An 18341-nucleotide genomic window follows, 5' to 3' on the forward strand; every position below is an offset into this window, starting at 1 on the left:
CCCATTGTGACCCTGCCCCCCCCCCGCCCGCCCGCCCGCCCGGCATGGCGCCGCCCGCCTCCAGAACGGGCGGGTGAGCCATGGAAGGCGACAAGGACAACGTCCCTCTCCCCGTCGTCACTTTCTTCCAGCCCCAGGCGAGCCAGGAGCCGCTGCTTTTCAGGTCAGGGCAGTAAGAGGCACGCTCCGAGGGGCAGGAGATGCAAGAATGCGGCCAGGGTGTCCCAGTGGGCTGTGGGAGGACGGGGAACCTCGGGACTCGCAGCTTCACCTGCCTGCCTTACAGGGTGGTTGTTAGGGGGGGAAGGAGGGAGGGGGAGGGGTCACCGTGGTCAGTCGCTGTGCAGCCCCGTTGGAGAGGCAACCGCCTTCACCTTATTTATTTCCTTGTCTTATTTATTTTATTTTATTTATTTCCTTGTCTTATTTATTTGCATTTGTATACCGCCTTCCCTTGTGGCTCAGGGCGGTTTGCGGAATAGCGTTAGATGAGTAGCAGAGGACAAGTTTGACAACTTCATCGTAATATCAGCATCATCTGTCGTAACATAACATGTTCAAGTGGTTTAGGACTGCAGTCCCATAGAGCAGTGGTCCTCAACCTTTTTATCACCGGTGGGGGGTAGTTTACTCCTCTACTCTCAACCACTGCCCTAACGCTCTCTGATCGCTATGGTAATGTTTAAACATCCCTTCAAAATAAGATACAGACACGCCACAACAATGAAGTGTGTTGTAAAGGGCCGGGGGGGGGGGGGGAGCCGTCCTTCGGGGCCCATCTCCAATTAGTCAAAGGACCACATGTGGTCTGGGACCCACAGGTTGGGGATTGCTACCATAGAGGGAGTTTATCTGGATAGGAGGGATTTCTGTGGTCACTGACCTCAACCCATTGCCTGGCGGAAGAGCTCTATTTTGCAGGCCCTCCGGAACTGTGATGGCGCGGGCAGGGTGTCATTTATACCCTCTCCCTTCACCCCAATGGAAACCCAAGGCATCTGACATCCTCCTGTTTTGTTGTCACAACAACCCTGCGAGATAGTTTAGGCCGAGTGTGACTGGTTCTAGGTCTGTCCAGACACACTTCTGCTGTGGCTCCCCATGCTTTTGGGGTTGCAAGACCCAGAGTGCCCTGTCTCTGAGCACGTGCAGAATTATTTTCATTGAAAAAACGTAACGATAGGAAGGCTAGAGAACGTTTTTTTTAAACAGTACATCTTCAGAAGTGAGCAGTGACTCATCCACTGCCACAAATTTTGTTAGTCTTTAAGTTGCTATTGGACCCTTGCTCTTTTCTACAGATCCTAATACTGTGAACATTACACCTTCTGTCTCCCCAAAGAAATATTATATTTTAATGTACATTATGTCCTTCATAAACAACTGCTGCTCTGTCTCTGAGCACATGCAGAATTCTTTTCACTGAAAATAACCCAACAACAGTAAGGTTGGAGAATTTTTTTTTAAGTTATGTGCCCCCAAGGCAGTTTATTTATTCCAGCCCCAGGCGAGCCAGGAGCCGCTGCTTTTCAGGTCAGGGCAGTAAGAGGCACGCTCCGTGGGGCAGGAGATGCAAGAATGCGGCCAGGGTGTCCCAGTGGGCTGTGGGAGGACGGGGAACCTCGGGACTCGCAGCTTCACCTGCCTGCCTTACAGGGTGGTTGTTAGGGGGGGAAGGAGGGAGGGGGAGGGGTCACCGTGGTCAGTCGCTGTGCAGCCCCGTTGGAGAGGCAACCGCCTTCACCTTATTTATTTCCTTGTCTTATTTGTTTTATTTTATTTATTTCCTTGTCTTATTTATTTGCATTTGTATACCGCCTTCCCTTGTGGCTCAGGGCGGTTTGCGGAATAGCGTTAGATGAGTAGCAGAGGACAAGTTTGACAACTTCATCGTAATATCAGCATCATCTGTCGTAACATAACATGTTCAAGTGGTTTAGGACTGCAGTCCCATAGAGCAGTGGTCCTCAACCTTTTTATCACCGGTGGGGGGTAGTTTACTCCTCTACTCTCAACCACTGCCCTAACGCTCTCTGATCGCTATGGTAATGTTTAAACATCCCTTCAAAATAAGATACAGACACGCCACAACAATGAAGTGTGTTGTAAAGGGCCGGGGGGGGGGAGAAGCCGTCCTTCGGGGCCCATCTCCAATTAGTCAAAGGACCACATGTGGTCTGGGACCCACAGGTTGGGGATTGCTACCATAGAGGGAGTTTATCTGGATAGGAGGGATTTCTGTGGTCACTGACCTCAACCCATTGCCTGGCGGAAGAGCTCTATTTTGCAGGCCCTCCGGAACTGTGATGGCGCGGGCAGGGTGTCATTTATACCCTCTCCCTTCACCCCAATGGAAACCCAAGGCATCTGACATCCTCCTGTTTTGTTGTCACAACAACCCTGCGAGATAGTTTAGGCCGAGTGTGACTGGTTCTAGGTCTGTCCAGACACACTTCTGCTGTGGCTCCCCATGCTTTTGGGGTTGCAAGACCCAGAGTGCCCTGTCTCTGAGCACGTGCAGAATTATTTTCATTGAAAAAACATAACGATAGGAAGGCCAGAGAACGTTTTTTTTAAACAGTACATCTTCAGAAGTGAGCAGTGACTCATCCACTGCCACAAATTTTGTTAGTCTTTAAGTTGCTATTGGACCCTTGCTCTTTTCTACAGATCCTAATACTGTGAACATTACACCTTCTGTCTCCCCAAAGAAATATTATATTTTAATGTACATTATGTCCTTCATAAACAACTGCTGCTCTGTCTCTGAGCACATGCAGAATTCTTTTCACTGAAAATAACCCAACAACAGTAAGGTTGGAGAATTTTTTTTTAAGTTATGTGCCCCCAAGGCAGTTTATTTATTTATTTTATTTATAATTTAATTTATACCCCGCCACTCCCAAACCAGCTCATGGCAGCTAACAGTAGATAAAACGCCACAGTAAAACCCCCCTGGCAGCCCATTTCCCCACTGTTGTTATTTTTTAAATCTGCACCTTCATATCGATCTATTGTTACACCAATATGTGTAACAAGTTCAGTGGGTTCCCAGCTTTCATTTTAAAAAATGAGGAAGTGTTTCGCTCTTCTGATGTAGTGGTTAAAAGTGGCAGCCTCTAATCTGGAAAGCTCTTCTGATGTAGTGGTTAAAAGTGGCGGCCTCTAATCTGGAAAGCTGGGTTTGATTCCCCACTCCTCCACATGAAGGTGACCTTGAACGAATCACAGTCTTGTTACAGCTGTTCTCACAGAGCAGTTCTGTCAGAGCTCTTTCAGCCCCACCTAATAATGGCCCCTAAAATATATGTATAATCTCCACATTCGGAGGCAGGAGCCCAGTAGATCTTCTGCCCCAGCCTCAACCAAAGACCTGGCGGAAGAGCTCTGTTTTACTGGCCCTGCAGAAATGTGTAAGTTCCTGCAGGGCCCTCAGCTCTTCTGGGAGCCCATTCCACCAGGTTGGAGCCAGGACTGAAAAGGCCCTGCCCCTGGTTGTAGCAGCCCCATGGTCTCAGTACTCTATGGGTGACCATACCAGAACAGGGAAACCACACAAACCTGTTCCCATGTTGCAAACTGCCATGGAGATCTGGTGATACCAGAAACAGACACTCTTGGTTGTAGAGAGAATTGGGGCATCATTTTAAACCAGCTTGCTTTCTCTCTTTTAGCTTGTTCACAGGCAATGAAGTAGCACTGCGGAGGTTTTTACCCAAGAGCCACATATCTAATGTGATCATTCGTGACAACACCAGCGTTCAGCGAGTGCAGGAAATTAAGGTAAGGCTTGCATTTGGATCTCAGCAACCCCAGGCTGGCTCAAAACAGGATTCCTTGGAAGGGGGCAGGTCAAATTGTGGATCCTCAGACCTCAGGGCAGTGCCACCACATGTCCCTTTCCATTAGCCAGAGGCCAAGGGCCAAAGCCTGCAGCCCTCCTGGGTCTGATCAAGAAAGTCACCCTTGCAAGGTAGGATGGCCTGATTCAAGCTGACTAACCAAATGTATAGTACATTATTATCACTCAGTGAATTGGGTATGTTGCTAACGGAATGATCTGACCAATCAGATGGATTTGCCAATTAACCCAAATTCCCTGCAGTTGAACAAACACTTCCACCCATGAGCTCAGGTGCTAATGAGATGGATGGAACACACCTTCCTAGACTCTTGTGTCCTTGAAGCTGCATCAGGCCTATAGGTATGGCCGGCAACTGGGTTACCTCCCTCCTCTTTGAAGCTACAGGCAGTTTGAATTATATTTTTTAAAGAAGACACTTCCATCTTCTCTTGAACTCAGCTTGAACCGTTATTTAAAGTGAACAAGAAACTGCTTGGAGGAGCTGGTTTCTAGATGGTGTGAATGTGGGAGACTGTTCCAGGGTCACTTTGGATTTCATGTTGTATTTCTAGTATGACAGGAGTGCCACCTTTGTGGAGAACCAAGGGTAGATTGATAATCTAGGCAGAGTAAAAAGATACAGATATCTCAGGTGCAAGTTTGAATATTGTGTTGCTTCTGGCATTGCCAGCCCCCCCCCCCCCAAGTAGAGAGAACCTCAAAATGCTATGAATTTCCCCTGTCACTCACTTCTAGCTGACACCTGGGCACTAATTTTACCAAGAATCTTCAGCAATTTGGCACATTGCTGGACGGGGGCATGTTAATCTTGATCTATCAAGGTTTGTTAGTTGTGCTCACTAAATTATTATAAGATGAGGAAGCAGGAAAATGGGGAGAGGCTTTCAGAAAAGGCAAAGAGGAAATAGTGGGATATGGGGAAATGAGGTGCCTTCTTCAAGTCCTTGTGGGTCCCCACTTGTCATGTATCAGGTATTCCCAACAAGGGGTCCATGGATCCCTAGGGATCCACAGGAGCTCTGGAGGGGGTTCGTGGCCTTTCCCCTCTTACCTTTATGGATTTGGCCATAGAGGGAGCAAAAGGAGGGCAAAGGGTGCAAGTGGTGATGTCATTTCTGGTGACATGTCACTTCTGGAGGACAGGGCAGGGAGGCGTGGCCAGCTGACATCACTTCCGGGGGTCCCCAAAGCCTGAAAATTTATTTCAGGGGCTCCTCCACAGTCAAAAGGTTGGGAAAGCTTGCCTTATATAATCCCTGGTTATTGCTATTTCTTCTGTGGGTCTTTTTTAAAAGCTTAAGCACTTGGACAACAGCAAAAGAAAAGTCGGCAATTACTTTGAACATATGAAGAAGTCGTTTCTCCATGACCAGCAGAACAAGATGAATAGGTGGAAGCAGCAGTATAGTCGATACCAGAGAATGCTGGAGAAGATTGACCAGCGAGCCATGCAGGAAGCCACATCAAACCACTTAATGCTGCTACCTGCCCAGAAATCCTCCCTCCACGTACCGAAACCCAAACAGAAGAAGAAGAAGAAAACCCCTGGAGGTGGGGTGAAGTGGGGGGATGCGGGTTCCACCTCATTTTGAGTAAATAATGGTGATCCTGTGCAATTTCCTCCCATACCTTCTTATTGGTTTCTCTCATTAGGAGAAAGGGGGCAACAATTAGACTACCAGCAGGCAATACAAGTGGCTCTTTTGCAACTGGAATGGGGTCAGTTACATGCCTCGTGTCACGCTTGGGTTTTGCAGCGTTTAGGGTCTTCATAATCTTGCAATCAGCTGTTAGTCTCTATTTGGAGCTGAGAATGTGGTGTCCAAGATGCGCCCATGGCCAAGGGGAGACTGGTACCGAGGTCTTGCAGATCAAGGCCCAGCCCACAAATCATCGGGTTATGAAGAAAGGTGCCTTGGGAGGTGTGTTGAAATCCGGGGCTGGAAAGCCCGACATTCTGCCTGGAGGCAGCAGCAGTGAGGGGGGGAGTGGGGGGAATGGGGCCCCCACCGCACAATGATGGGGACTGGCAATGATGGGGAGGTGGGGATGGGGGGACTCCCTGGTCGGCTCCGTGGCTCCGCGAAGCCAATAGGGGCGTGCAGTGTCCCTCTAAGGATTCCGTAGGTTGAGGGAAGGGCCGGGCCAAAAGGCCCGGATCTTCCGCTTATGCACGGGGCTGGCTTGACCCAACCCCCGCTGGCACCGACGGCATCCCAGGGAATGCAGAAGATTCCGCATTCCCTTGTCGTGGGTCTTCCGGGGTGCTGCGCTGGGCCAGGGCTGGGATGGCAGCAGCGTGGTGCATAATCGGGGCTGCCCTGCTGCCGCCATCCCAGATTTCCAGCTCCGTGCATAATGGGTCATTTGGGAAACCCTTCCAGGGCTTTCAAGAGAAAGCCTACTCCATGCCAGCTTTCAAATACTGTTCTAAAAAAGAGACATTTCTGTAATCTGTGTATAGTATAAGTTGTCCAAGTTGCAAGTTTTGTACAATCATTCAATCCTAGGCAGTGCAGGGAAATGATCTCAGGTAGCAGACATTGAGAAAGAACCTTTTGTACCTCGGATGCTGGAAAACCTCTGAGCTTGATAGACCAAATCTGACTTGGTTTAAGGCCTCTTTCTGTGTTCGAAATGATATTATTTGAAAAAAGAACTAACATATTTAAATACAGTATTTGCTGGCGTATAAGACTACTTTTTCCCCCTGAAAAACATGCCTCCAAGTGGGGGGGTCGTCCTATACACCGGGTGCATTTCAGTTGGGATAGACATAGTGGTCCATAGTACTGTAATGTAATATAACAAACTCTGTATTTTGAGTGGAAATGTTGGGGGGTCGTCTTATACGCCCAGTCGTCTTATACGCCGGCAAAGTATATAAACTGTGCTAATTGAAGAAGTGTATAAAATAAAAGAAGGTGTCTGTTTCCATTCCTGATACTCAGTGATGGGGGCTTTGAATGTATTACAGACTAACATGGCTAACCTTATGAAACATTGTCAGTAGGGATAACATTGTTCGCAAAATATTCACACTTTTTTTGCATTGCTAAGAGTGGGTGGAAACATTTGCTACGATGGGCAAACACTGGCAGGGCTCATGGGAATTGTAGTCCATCTGGAGGACCACAGGTTGACTACCCCTTCTCTATGGTATGCCCTCTGAAGCTGCTGTTTCATCTGGGGGAATTGATCACCGGAATCTGGAGATCAGCTGTAGCTTTGGAAGAACTCCCCACCTAGAGGTTGATGGTCAACTTAGATCTTTCATATTTTCAAAATTGCAACCATAAATCTATTTAGCTTGCTCAAGAGCCGTAAGTGACCAAGATTTATCTCAAAGCGAATTCAGTATAAATTAAGCATCAGATATTTTTGGTCAAGTTTCTGAAAGGGATGAAAACTGGGAAATAAGACAATTGACTGTCTTTGGAAGAGAAGTCTCCATGCAAGGAAGGGGATTGTGTTACGGCAAATACAAGAAGTAAAAAAGAGAGGATGACACACAGCAAGCATCTGCCTGTATTGCTGGATAACTTTTAATTTCTTGATGCCAGCGGCCAGTAGCTACAATAAACAATGCAAGCAGTGCTGGTAAGGAAATGATGAATGACTGGTCAGACTTCACATCTCAAAATCTTTCCTTGGGGAGTCAAAAGCCACAGCAGGCCCAGGTCAGAGCATACGTGTTTGATCGGTCCATACTCAGTGCTGAGTTGCTCCCAGCTGGTCCCAAGGGGGTTGGTAGCACTGGTTCCAGCCCTGTGAAAAAGTTTAACAAGAACATCCTAAGGATTAGCATTTTGCTTTGTAGCTGTGGGCTGAACTTTAGAAGTGTGTCTTTGTTAGCCTTGCTCTGTTTAGCAAGAGCCTGCCGTTGTCTGTCAGATAAAGGGTTAATGCAGGGGTAGTCAAACTGCGGGCCCTCCAGATGTCCATGGACTACAATTCCCATGAGGGGTAGGGGCTCATGGGTACTGTAGTCCATGGACATCTGGAGGGCTGCAGTTTGACTACCCCTGGGTTACTGTTTATTGACACCAGTTGCTAGTGGGAACAGGCAAGTGTGGGTCATATGGCTTGTTTATTGATATGCAAAAGCATTTACCGGCTACTGCCTATGTCTTCGTTACCCATGCCTGCAACTAATAATGGAAGAGGAGGATTTCAACTTCAACCCTCGGTTCGAGAAGAAGACAAGTGCTTTAGGCAGGAGAGAGAACCATCTTAGATTCCAAACATGTAACATTTACGCATGCTGAGCTATAGGAACTATTAGGAAGCTATGTATTTCCTTGTTTTATTTCCAAGTTTCACCTGCCCTGGTAGCTTAGTAAAATAGACTTTTAAAAAATGCTATAAAACTGCCTTGTCTGGTCTCATCATTTATATATTAACTCTGGTAACTGATATTACTTTTATACAAAATATCCAACAGTTTTAAATATGTACAAGTATTATCAACAACGAAACAGAGCAAATTTAGAATCCAGCAGTGCCTTTAAGACAAACAACGTTTTATTTAAGGGGGGCTCTAAATTTGTTCTGTTGCTTTGGACCAATACGGCTACTCACTTGAATCTACAGACAATGAACTTATCAAAAATTGCTAGAGATATGTGTTCTGAGAGTAAAGTGAGACTCCAAAGTCATCTCGGAGCTGAAGTACACCCCTTGCTAGTTCCTATGTTCCTTACTTTTGTAGCATGGAATTTACAGGTGTCTTGCAAACATTGTCACTAGAGCTTCCATGAGAAATCCAGGTGCAAGGGAGACGATCAGCAGGTCAGAAAAAGTAATTTGGTGTACCAGAAAACCCCTAGCATTGCCTGGGCTTCTGCACACTCTTGGGTTACTCTCATGACCACCCAACCCAATCTCACTGTTTGGTCTTCCTCCTCCTTTTCCCTTGTCTATTGTCACCCTTCTCCCTTTCTACAGAAGGCCCATCAACGTGAGCAACTCTGGTGTGTGTCTGCCCATGTTCTAGCCTTTCTCAATGCAATTTAATTGTTAAGTTTTCAGCCAATAGTAAAAAAAACAAAACTAGACCACATACGGGGGAATTCTGTGGGACCCCAAATCAGGCTAGTCTTGTGGCAAATGGACAGGTGATGTGAATCTGTCATCTCCCTGAGCCACTTTCCTGCTGGAATTTGGAAGTGCCACTTGTCTCATGGAGGAAAACCATTTATCAACCACCCTTTCAGCTCTTAAACCCAAAAGGAAGATCCACATTTAAAATGATGGGACCGTTGCTATCACATCAAGTTAAACTAATACGAGGGGCACAAGATACATGGCTCTGTGGAGAGGAAAGCCTTCCCCAGTCTCTGAGCAGTATTCCACACTGTACCTGCGATAAATGTTTCCAGCACGGTTTACTCCATACACCTCTCCTTTCGTCCCAACCTCAATCATGGACAGTTTGCCAGGCACCTTCTCCCACGTGGATCCGGCACAAGAATCTGGGGTGATACCATGCCGGTAGTAAATGTCATCAGCTGAGTTAACTCCCCAGCAACTCAGTAACCCACAGGAGTAGTATTTGAGCTTTCCTGGAATGTGGGTCCAAGGCAGAGCTGAGCTGCCATCAGCAGCGATGGCTGATGACCTGGATAGGCAATAGATGTCATTGTTCACATTGACTCCAACAATAAACTGGTTTCCACCTGCATCCATTTGTTTCAGCAACCCTGAAAAGCAGCAGAAAGTCTTAAGTCTACAGGAGCACATGAGACTTAAAGCCCAGCACAATGGAACTGAAATAAGTTTGCTCCCAATTTATTGTTGTCTCCCATATACAAAGTTTCAAGATGACGATACTCCAGGTAAACCTCCGACTTAAGGATGTGTTGAGTATTGAATTATCTTTTTAACATCCTATATTGTTTTCAATATATTGCAGCATCTGATAGCTGATGTGTAACAATCTATTTACGTAATTTATAGGAAGTCTTTCATTTTTAAAATGAAGAAGGAAGACAGGAGGAGAATAGATGCTTTCGAATTATGGTGTTGGAGACGAATGCTGCGAATACCACGGACAGCCAAAGTTACCAACAAATTAGTTTTAGAGAGGAGCAAACCAACTATGTCAATATAAGGGAAGATATTATGGCTAAAGCTCACTTACTTTGGGCACATCATGCGATTAAACATGCTAGAAAAATCATTAATGCTCGGCATGGTCAGTGGCAAAAGGAAATGTGGTTGCCAAAGGATCTGCTGGCTCGACACGATCAAAGCCGATACAGGGATGACCATGAACCAACTAAAAGAAGCAGTCAGAGACAGAAGCGCATGGCGAAGACTTTCCTATAGAATCTCCGAGGGTCGGACATGACTGAACGGATGACGTCATCATCATTATAGCCATATATACAAAAACCACACAACAAGAGAACAACACCATCTGATTAGCCACCATATTACATTTCACCTCATTTTGAGGGCACAAAACCAATCAAGACTAGATGCTTACTGTCATAAAAGCAGAGGTGAAAATTATACTTATGAAAATATAATTTGGGTTAAAAATATATTTTGTCTGCTACACCCATCTCTCTTTATTTCACCTCCTTTCATCCCATTTCTCCTACTTCCATTCTTTCACTCTCTCTCACACACATGATCATGTGCACAACACAAAGTGAGCTGTCTTAAAATACCTGTCATCTGCCTCCAGTTGCCGCCCACGGATCGGTAGATGTTGTGATTGGAGTTCACACCCCAGATGCCAAGAGGGCCGAATGTGATATGGATCAATAAACCTGCGATTTTTATCCATGTGGTTCCTTGCAAGGTATAAATATTGCCTGCACTGTTCACACCATAGACTTGTCCATAGCTGGCATCGATCTGTGTGAGAACTCCTGGCAATACAGTACACCTCAGAGCTGGGGGTGGGGGTGGGGGACGAAGGAAAAAAAAATGAGCATGAATGAGCAAATGGAGCAATTCCAGGAAAGACTGAGTAAACACAGATCATGCACTAAACAAAAAAATTCAGAAAAGGGCCACGTAAATTAGGCTAACACACTCAAAATAATGATTATATTACATCATCATAGTGATATAGCTGTTCCTATTTTTTTAAGACACAAAAAGTCCTCTAGTAGAAGAAGGAAATGGCCATAAAAGGCACTAGGTGCCGATGACGGCTGGATTTGGAGAGAAAAAACACTTTTCCTGTCCACAAATCAAAGCTGCTTTGCCTATGATATTTGAAAATTATTGTATTAGACCAAGACACAGTGAACCAGAAGACAAGGCAGAAACAGGATAAATAGAGATTGACATGATGTGCCTGCTACTGACAATAATGCTGTTGAAAACAAGCCAAGGAAGAGCAGAATCTCCCTGTGGAAACAGGATACTTTTCAGTTGCTTGTTGAATGCAACACAGATCTTGACTTTGGGGTAGTCAAACGGCGGCCCTCCAGATGTCCATGGACTACAATTCCCATGAGCCCCTGCCAGCATTCATTGGGAATTGTAGCAAGCCCCTGCCAGCGTTCGCATGGGAATTGTAGTCCATGGACATGTGGAGGGCCGCAGTTTGACTACCCCTGAAGTGTCATCAAGTCACAGCTGACTTATGGCAACCCTAAAGGGCTTTCAAGGAAAGTGATTAAATAGTTTTCCATTGCCTTCCTCAGCAGAGTTTTCCATGGAAGTTTCCCTTCCGACCCTGCTTAGTTTCCAAGATTTGATGAAATCAGGCTGTGGTCATATCACCCCCTTTATATATATATAAATTAAGTCCCTCCCATTCGGAAAACGGTTCTTGGGCCGTCAAAGAAACCCTGATTTAGAGATGTTTTTAATCTGCAAGAAAAAAAAATCTGGTCTCATTTGCAAGGGAGTCTGTTCAACTTTCTCTGTTGTTTGAACATTCTCCCCTCTTAGGGTTGACAGATCCCCTGGCCACCAGTGAGGGGATGGGGAGGTTGGGTTGCCAAACACAGGCTGGGAAACTCCTCAGATTTGAGAGTCGAGCCCTGGGGAGGACAATGACTTCAATAAGGCACAATGCCACAGAGTCTAAAACATTCATTTTCTCCAGGGGAACTGATCTCTGTAGTCTGGGAGTGAGCTGTTATTCTGGGAGAGCCCCAGGTCCCACCTGGAGGCTGGCATCCCTGTCTATTTTTCAGAGTGAACTATATGCCTGCTACTAATACCTCCCCCCTGTATGTAGTGTGTGGAGACAATTATTGAATTCCCCTGCAAATGGCTGCAGTTCTGCCTCCTGCCTTTAAGTGCTACATGCCCCCAGGAGCTGCAGAGACTGTTTCTGTGTGAAGGACACATTTGTGCTTACCTGAGGAGATTCCACACAAGGATAACAGAAGGAGCAATCCCTTCATCGTGTTCAGAAGAAGCTTTGGTTCTTGTGGAGAGAGAAACAAATTTAGAGAGCAGCACTGAACATCTCTTTCCGGAGGCCCCGATCCGTGAAACTGCACAGCTTTCTAAGATTTCACCCTTGCCCAAAAGGGCACTGTGGGTCCAAGTGGCCACAGTGGAAAGCTCTGGGTGCCTGGCCAAACATTGGCCTAGATGACAAAATGCAGCAGGCAGATAAGGAAGGGTCTGATGAAATACCTGGCAGTGGAGGCACGACAGTGAAGAAAGGGGAGAAGTGCAGCATAACTGGGGCACGGACAATTTTCCTATTTAATTGACAAGGAACATTGTGTCCCAAACTAGGGATGGGCAATTCAATTCGGATGCGTCAAGAAATACCCAAATCAGCCTTGATTTGGGCACAAACCGGACAAATCTGATCCAAATCCCCATTCCCCAATAAATTTAAATAGCTGAATCAACCTTGTCCGAATAGCCAAATCGCAATTCAGCTCAGTTCATTGATTCAGACAAGCATGGGCAATTTAATTGATAAGACGCAAAAGGGAATTTTGTGCCTATAACAATCGTTGGACATATTTTGGGGCCAGAAGCGTGAGACATCTCGGAGCAGGATAGAGGAAACATTTTTGCAAGTAAAGATTTCCTGTTGCTATAGGACTAATGAGAGAAACCTGCTGGGCTTTATTGGGCTTCCTTGCTGCCTGGTAGATACACAAAAGTGGTATTTTATCATGATGGCTGTTTTCACAGCCATAGAGCAGTAAAGAAACCTCCAGGAAACACTGAGCCTGAGGGACTATTTATACGATAAAATACCACTGAGGAAGAAAACAATTTTGAAAACGGACTATTGAAAAAGAAAAAAAAGTGTTTATCTTATGTTTGTACATAAAAAATATCTACAAAATAAATTTGGAATAATTATAACCAAAACGTTTACATTTTTGTACCAGTCAATTGGTTGAATTTTTCTAGTATGTCTTTTAAGACAGGAGCAATGCTTTTAGCATAATTTCTCTTACCTTCGTTTCCTGACTGTTGTGAAGGCCTTGTGAAGATCTTCTGCCTGCAAGATGCAGCAGAAGAGGAGGCTATTTATATGCCCCAACTCTGAACACACTTCTGCTCTCTTGACCTACAGGAAGTGCTAAATAATCCTTTGACACAGTTTCCCAAGAGTTTAATCAAATTTTCATATTTGGATTTTTGGGTGGGTTGGGTTTGTACGACAGAAAATAAACAAGGATGTTTGTAAGTCTTGTCTTTGGAATAATAAAGATAACTATCTCTTCACCTGGGGCTAGTTTGCAAAATTCTTCCTCCCACAGCCTAAATCTCTATGTTGCAGGTTCCGGTTGCTATCATCTTCTTGGTTTAACGTGAAAGATTGGGAATTTCTGCCAATCTAAGGTCATGTTTGCTTGTTGTAAATATTGCTTACAGTATTGTTGCATTTTTGTCATGTGTATTAAAATGTTTTATTATACATATTATACATGGGGCAGCCCTTGGAGAGTGTTCTGATACATCAGTTGGTACAGAATGCCTCAGCCAGTATGTTAACTGAAGTGGGTTGCAGTGACCATATCCTTCCAAACCTGGCCAGCTACATGACTTCCAATCTGTTTTCAGAAACAATTCAAGGTGCTAGGGCTGACCTTTAAAGACCTATATGGTTTGGAACCAACATACCTAAAGTACCACCTGCTCCCTTACAAGCCTACCCAAACACAATTCTGGAATTCCGCAGGGCCTGCAAGACGCAGCTCTTCCGCCAGGTCTATGGTTGAAGCCAGTGCAGGGAGATCTGATTGGCCCCCTAAGGAAGACACTCCACCACACTCTGTTCCATCAGTGGTGGTCAGATGTTCCCCTCCTGCCCTGGCGGGGGGAGTTGTCCCACTGTGTGGGAGGGCTTGTTTAATCACCATGTATGCGTTAATTTTTAATGAGTTTTATTGTGTTACGGGGTTTTATTCTGTAACCCCCATGAGCCAGCGTGCCAAGAGTGGTGGCTAACAGATCCAATATAATAAAAATTATTAATAATAATTAATCATCAAATCATCATGATGTTTGGAGGCCCTGCTTCAAGTGCCCTCACCTTTTGAGATTAGGCAAGTGGCAACTTGGGAGAAGACCTTAGTCAGGGCACCAAAATTCTGGAATTCTTTAAAAGGGACTCATCTGTCCCTGTTAAATCCATGTGTTCAGAAGAACACGGACACTGGAAGTGATTTAAGCTCTTTATTAGGACTGCAGCATGGTAGAAAAAGAAGAAGAAGAGTTGGTTCTTATATGCCGCTTTTCTCTACCCGAAGGAGGCTCAAAACGGCTTGCATTTGCTTTCCCTTTCCTCTCCCCACAACAGATACCCTGTGAGGTGGGTGAGGCTGAGAGAGCCCTGATATTACTGAAGAAACAGAATTGGTTCTTATAGGCCGTTTTTCTTTACCTGAAGGAGTCTCAAAGCAGCTTAGAAATACCTTCCCTTTCCTCTCCCTACCTCAGACGCCCTGTGAGCGTGGTGAGGCTGAGAGAGCCCCGATATTATTGCTCAGTCAGAACAGCTTTATCAGCGCTGTGATGAGCCCAAGGTCACCTGCATGTGTGGGAATGCAGAATCAAACTCTGTTAATGTTCAAATGCTGGAGTGGATGAGCTTGCATCTGTTCATTCCCAAAGAAATGCAATTATTCCGGTTGTTGTCCTTCAAAGTGTTCAACCAGGGGGGCTTCTTTTACAAAATTGAGAGGGTACAGAGGGGAGTGATGAGGATGAGGAACATGTAAGGAAAGGCTGAGGGAGTTGCGAATGTTCAGCTGGAGAAGAGGAGGTTGAGAGGGAACATGGTTGCTATCTTTAAGTATTTGAAAGGTTGTCACTTGAAGGAAGGCAAGGAATGGTTCCTGTCAACAGCAGAGGATAGGATACACATTAATGGGTTTAAACTACATGAAGAATGGCACTGACTAGATATTGATTGGGGGGGGGGATTTCACAATCAGAGTATTTTAGCCATGTAAGCAGCTGCCTAGGGAGGTGGTGAGCTCCCCCTTGCTGGTGGTCTTTAAGCAGCGGCTGGACAGTTACTTATCATGGATGCTTTCATCCGAACTTATGTTGAGCAGGGGGTTGGACTAGATGCCCCCTTCCAACTCTATGATTCTATGAAGGCAGGATATATATTTGATAAAATAATAAAATAAATTAGGGCAAGCAAGGTATAGATATTTTTCCTCCCATACAGAGAACAGGGGATATTTCATCCAGACTACCAAAATCTCCACACCACTCACAAGAACTGTTGTGCATAAACACTGTGTGCACACAATTGTCTAATGTTAAATTGTTGAATTGTTGTGTTTGAACAACTGTCAAATGTTCTATCTGCTATATTTTCAAAACCATCATGTTTCCCGTACTGTACTGTGAATTTTCATTGTAAATTGCCCTGAGTCGCAAGGGAGTGCGCTATATAAACATAATAAAACAAATAAACAACAAACAAACAAACAAACAAGGGTTCCTTAATTATAGCATGTTGAGGGTATTTGATCCCTGTGTTCTTCAGGGGTTCGCATTTTCCTGCTGGGTAAATGTTTTCAGGAAATGCTGCTATTTCTGCTTGCCACAGGTGGTTTCATGAAGGTATTGCAACAACTGACAAAGTCCCCTCATTGTCTTCAAGAGCTGTATGGAATGTTTTTGTGACTTGAGCAGTTTGTGCAATCTGTAGCCCACATGTCAGATAAGGGGCAAAGAAGAAATGCAAGCTGGAACAGGTTGAAAAGACACATGTTTGACTTTTCTTGTCAGCTGCCCTCAGGAATGAAGACTGTCCCCTTGAGCAAAAGATATTTTGGATTCTGTAACACTGACTTCTCCCATAGGCTAGGAGACCTGATGCTTTTGATATGAGTTCGATGGTTATCCTGTACCAGGTATGCATTCAAAGGGTCATCTCCCAACCTTGTTCAGAGTTCTAAATACCTGCTCTAATCCATTTCATATCCACTTGGAAACTTTCCCCCAGCATTAGAGCGTTCAGTCCCAAATGTTGTGTCCTTCAACAAATGATTGCTCATATGTTTACAGCTTAGGTTTATAATTTATTTGTTTATAATTTATATTATAATGGTCTTCTTCCTTGAACATGGAGACATTAAAGTGAAAATCTGAATAAGTGTATTTGGAACCCAACTCTGTTTTTAATAGGGGTGTGGGCTTTGGCTCGGTTTGGCCTCCTCGGTGATTACTGAAGCCTGAGGCAGCTAGTGCCGCGGAGAGGAGGGGCGGTGGTGCACAGCTGCCGCCCACCCCTCCTCTCCACACCATGGTGCTGGCTTCCTACATGCCACTTCGTCTTTGGTGATCATTGAGGCGGCCAAACGGAGCCAAAGTGCACAACCCTAGTTTTTACCCAAGAGCCATATTTATAATGTAATCATTCATGACAAGACTAGCGTTCCGTGAGAGCAAGAAATTAAGATAAGGTTCGTATTTGGACTTCCCCATCCGCAGGCCGGTCCCTACTGTCGTGCATGGCAAGGGACCCCAACGCAGGCCAAATTATGAGTCTTCCAATAATGCCACCACCTGTCCCTTTAGCCAAAGACCCAGTGGCCAAGGGGCAAAGTCTCCAGTCCTCCTGGGTCTGATCGAGAAAGTCACCCTTACAAAGTGGAATGGGTGGATTCCAGTAAACCAATCAAATGTATAGCAAATTATTTCACTTGACTAATGAAGTATGTTGCTAATTTTCCAACCCTAGGTACATGGGGCAGGATGGGGGGGAGAGACTTTTTGAGGATGTTCTGCTGGAGCTACAAATGCCTCTGCCAGTGGCAATGAGGGCTACACAGAAAATTGTCACTGGGTGGAAACCACCTTATACAATGCCTGCCAGTCCAAGCAGAGAATCCTGACTTGATAGGCCGAGGGAAGATTAATTGTAAAGCCATTTCATATGTTCGTTTGATCAGCCAGATCCCCAAACTAGAATTTTCTGCAGTGCCTCAAGGGCGACGCTCTGGAGCACACCTGTGGATGTTCATATCCTACCATATGTAGGGCATCTGGTTCAAGATGTGCTACAGCCTTTGCTAAATGACACTACGCTGTCAAAAGACAGCGACTCTTAGGCTTTCAGTCTCCACCTTTCTAGCGCCAGCCATAAACAGGGCAGAATGCTAAAATTATATGAGACTTGCCTACAAGACACGGAAGTGATGTTAACACATCAGGGGCTGACGCTCTATTTTTAGACAAAACTCAATGGTAGTATCTTCTATCATAGAGTTTGCACAAAAACCAGAGAACCATCTCTAACATGCCTAATTCACTTTTGGGTCACATAGGCAAGTTGTGTTTAAGCATTATTTCCTGCTCCCAGTAAGTTCACCCTCATCCCACTATCCCACCCTGCCGACAGGTCTGGCTACAATCCCATTAGTGGTACCTGCAGTAAATGTTTCCAGCACTGTTTACTCCATACACATTTCCTTCTGTCCCAACCTCAATCATGGCAAGTGAGCCAGGCACGTTCTCCCAGCTGGATCCTGCACAGGAATCTGGGGTGACATCATGCCGGAAATAGATGGTGTCATCTGCGCTAACTCCCCAACAACCCCGTGGCCCACAGAAGTAGTATTTGAGGTTTCCTGGAATGTGGATCCAGGGCAGTGATGAGTTGCAATCGGCAGCGATGGCTGACAAATTGGATAGGCAGTAGATGTCATTGCTCACGTTGACTCCAACAATAAACTGGCTTCCACCCGCATCTATCTGTTTGAGCAAACCTGAAATGTAGTAGAAAGATCTAGGGTTTTAGGAAATCTTATAGCAAACATATAAATTAAGGATTAGGACACATTCAACATGATTCACAGAAAGAAATTCAGTTGTTTCAGCCAACATTGAAGAAGGAGAAGGAGAGAAGGAAATACACAGGAAATACACAGGAAGCATTTGCCTGTATCACTGGATAACTTTTAATGTCATGACGCCATTGGCTAGGATAGACAAAGCAGACAATGCTGGCAAAGAAATTATGAATGACTGTCAACCTTTGCAATTCACAATCCTTCCTCCT

General features: G+C 45.2%; 2 protein-coding genes across 2 annotated transcripts; one reads left to right on the plus strand and one right to left on the minus strand.

Annotated features, from left to right (window-relative positions):
- Nucleotides 1–5: 5 nt before the first annotated feature.
- Nucleotides 6–5485, plus strand: C13H5orf52 (chromosome 13 C5orf52 homolog). The gene is made up of 3 exons (XM_077307798.1): nt 6–163; nt 3675–3783; nt 5161–5485. The coding sequence occupies exons 1-3, from the start codon at nt 81–83 to the stop codon at nt 5455–5457; spliced, it is 489 nt and encodes a 162-aa protein (XP_077163913.1). The 5' UTR covers nt 6–80; the 3' UTR covers nt 5458–5485.
- Nucleotides 5486–7388: 1903 nt separating this feature from the next.
- LOC143822534 (fish-egg lectin-like) lies at nt 7389–13464 on the minus strand. Its single transcript, XM_077307795.1, has 5 exons — nt 13270–13464; nt 12198–12266; nt 10543–10770; nt 9228–9567; nt 7389–7633 (listed from the first exon to the last, which is right to left on the minus strand). Exons 2-5 carry the CDS (start codon nt 12241–12243, stop codon nt 7489–7491), a joined length of 759 nt encoding a protein of 252 aa, XP_077163910.1. The 5' UTR covers nt 12244–12266; nt 13270–13464; the 3' UTR covers nt 7389–7488.
- Nucleotides 13465–18341: the final 4877 nt, after the last annotated feature.

Source organism: Paroedura picta, chromosome 13 (assembly GCF_049243985.1).
Source record: "Paroedura picta isolate Pp20150507F chromosome 13, Ppicta_v3.0, whole genome shotgun sequence".
NCBI classification, from domain to species: Eukaryota; Metazoa; Chordata; class Lepidosauria; order Squamata; family Gekkonidae; genus Paroedura; species Paroedura picta.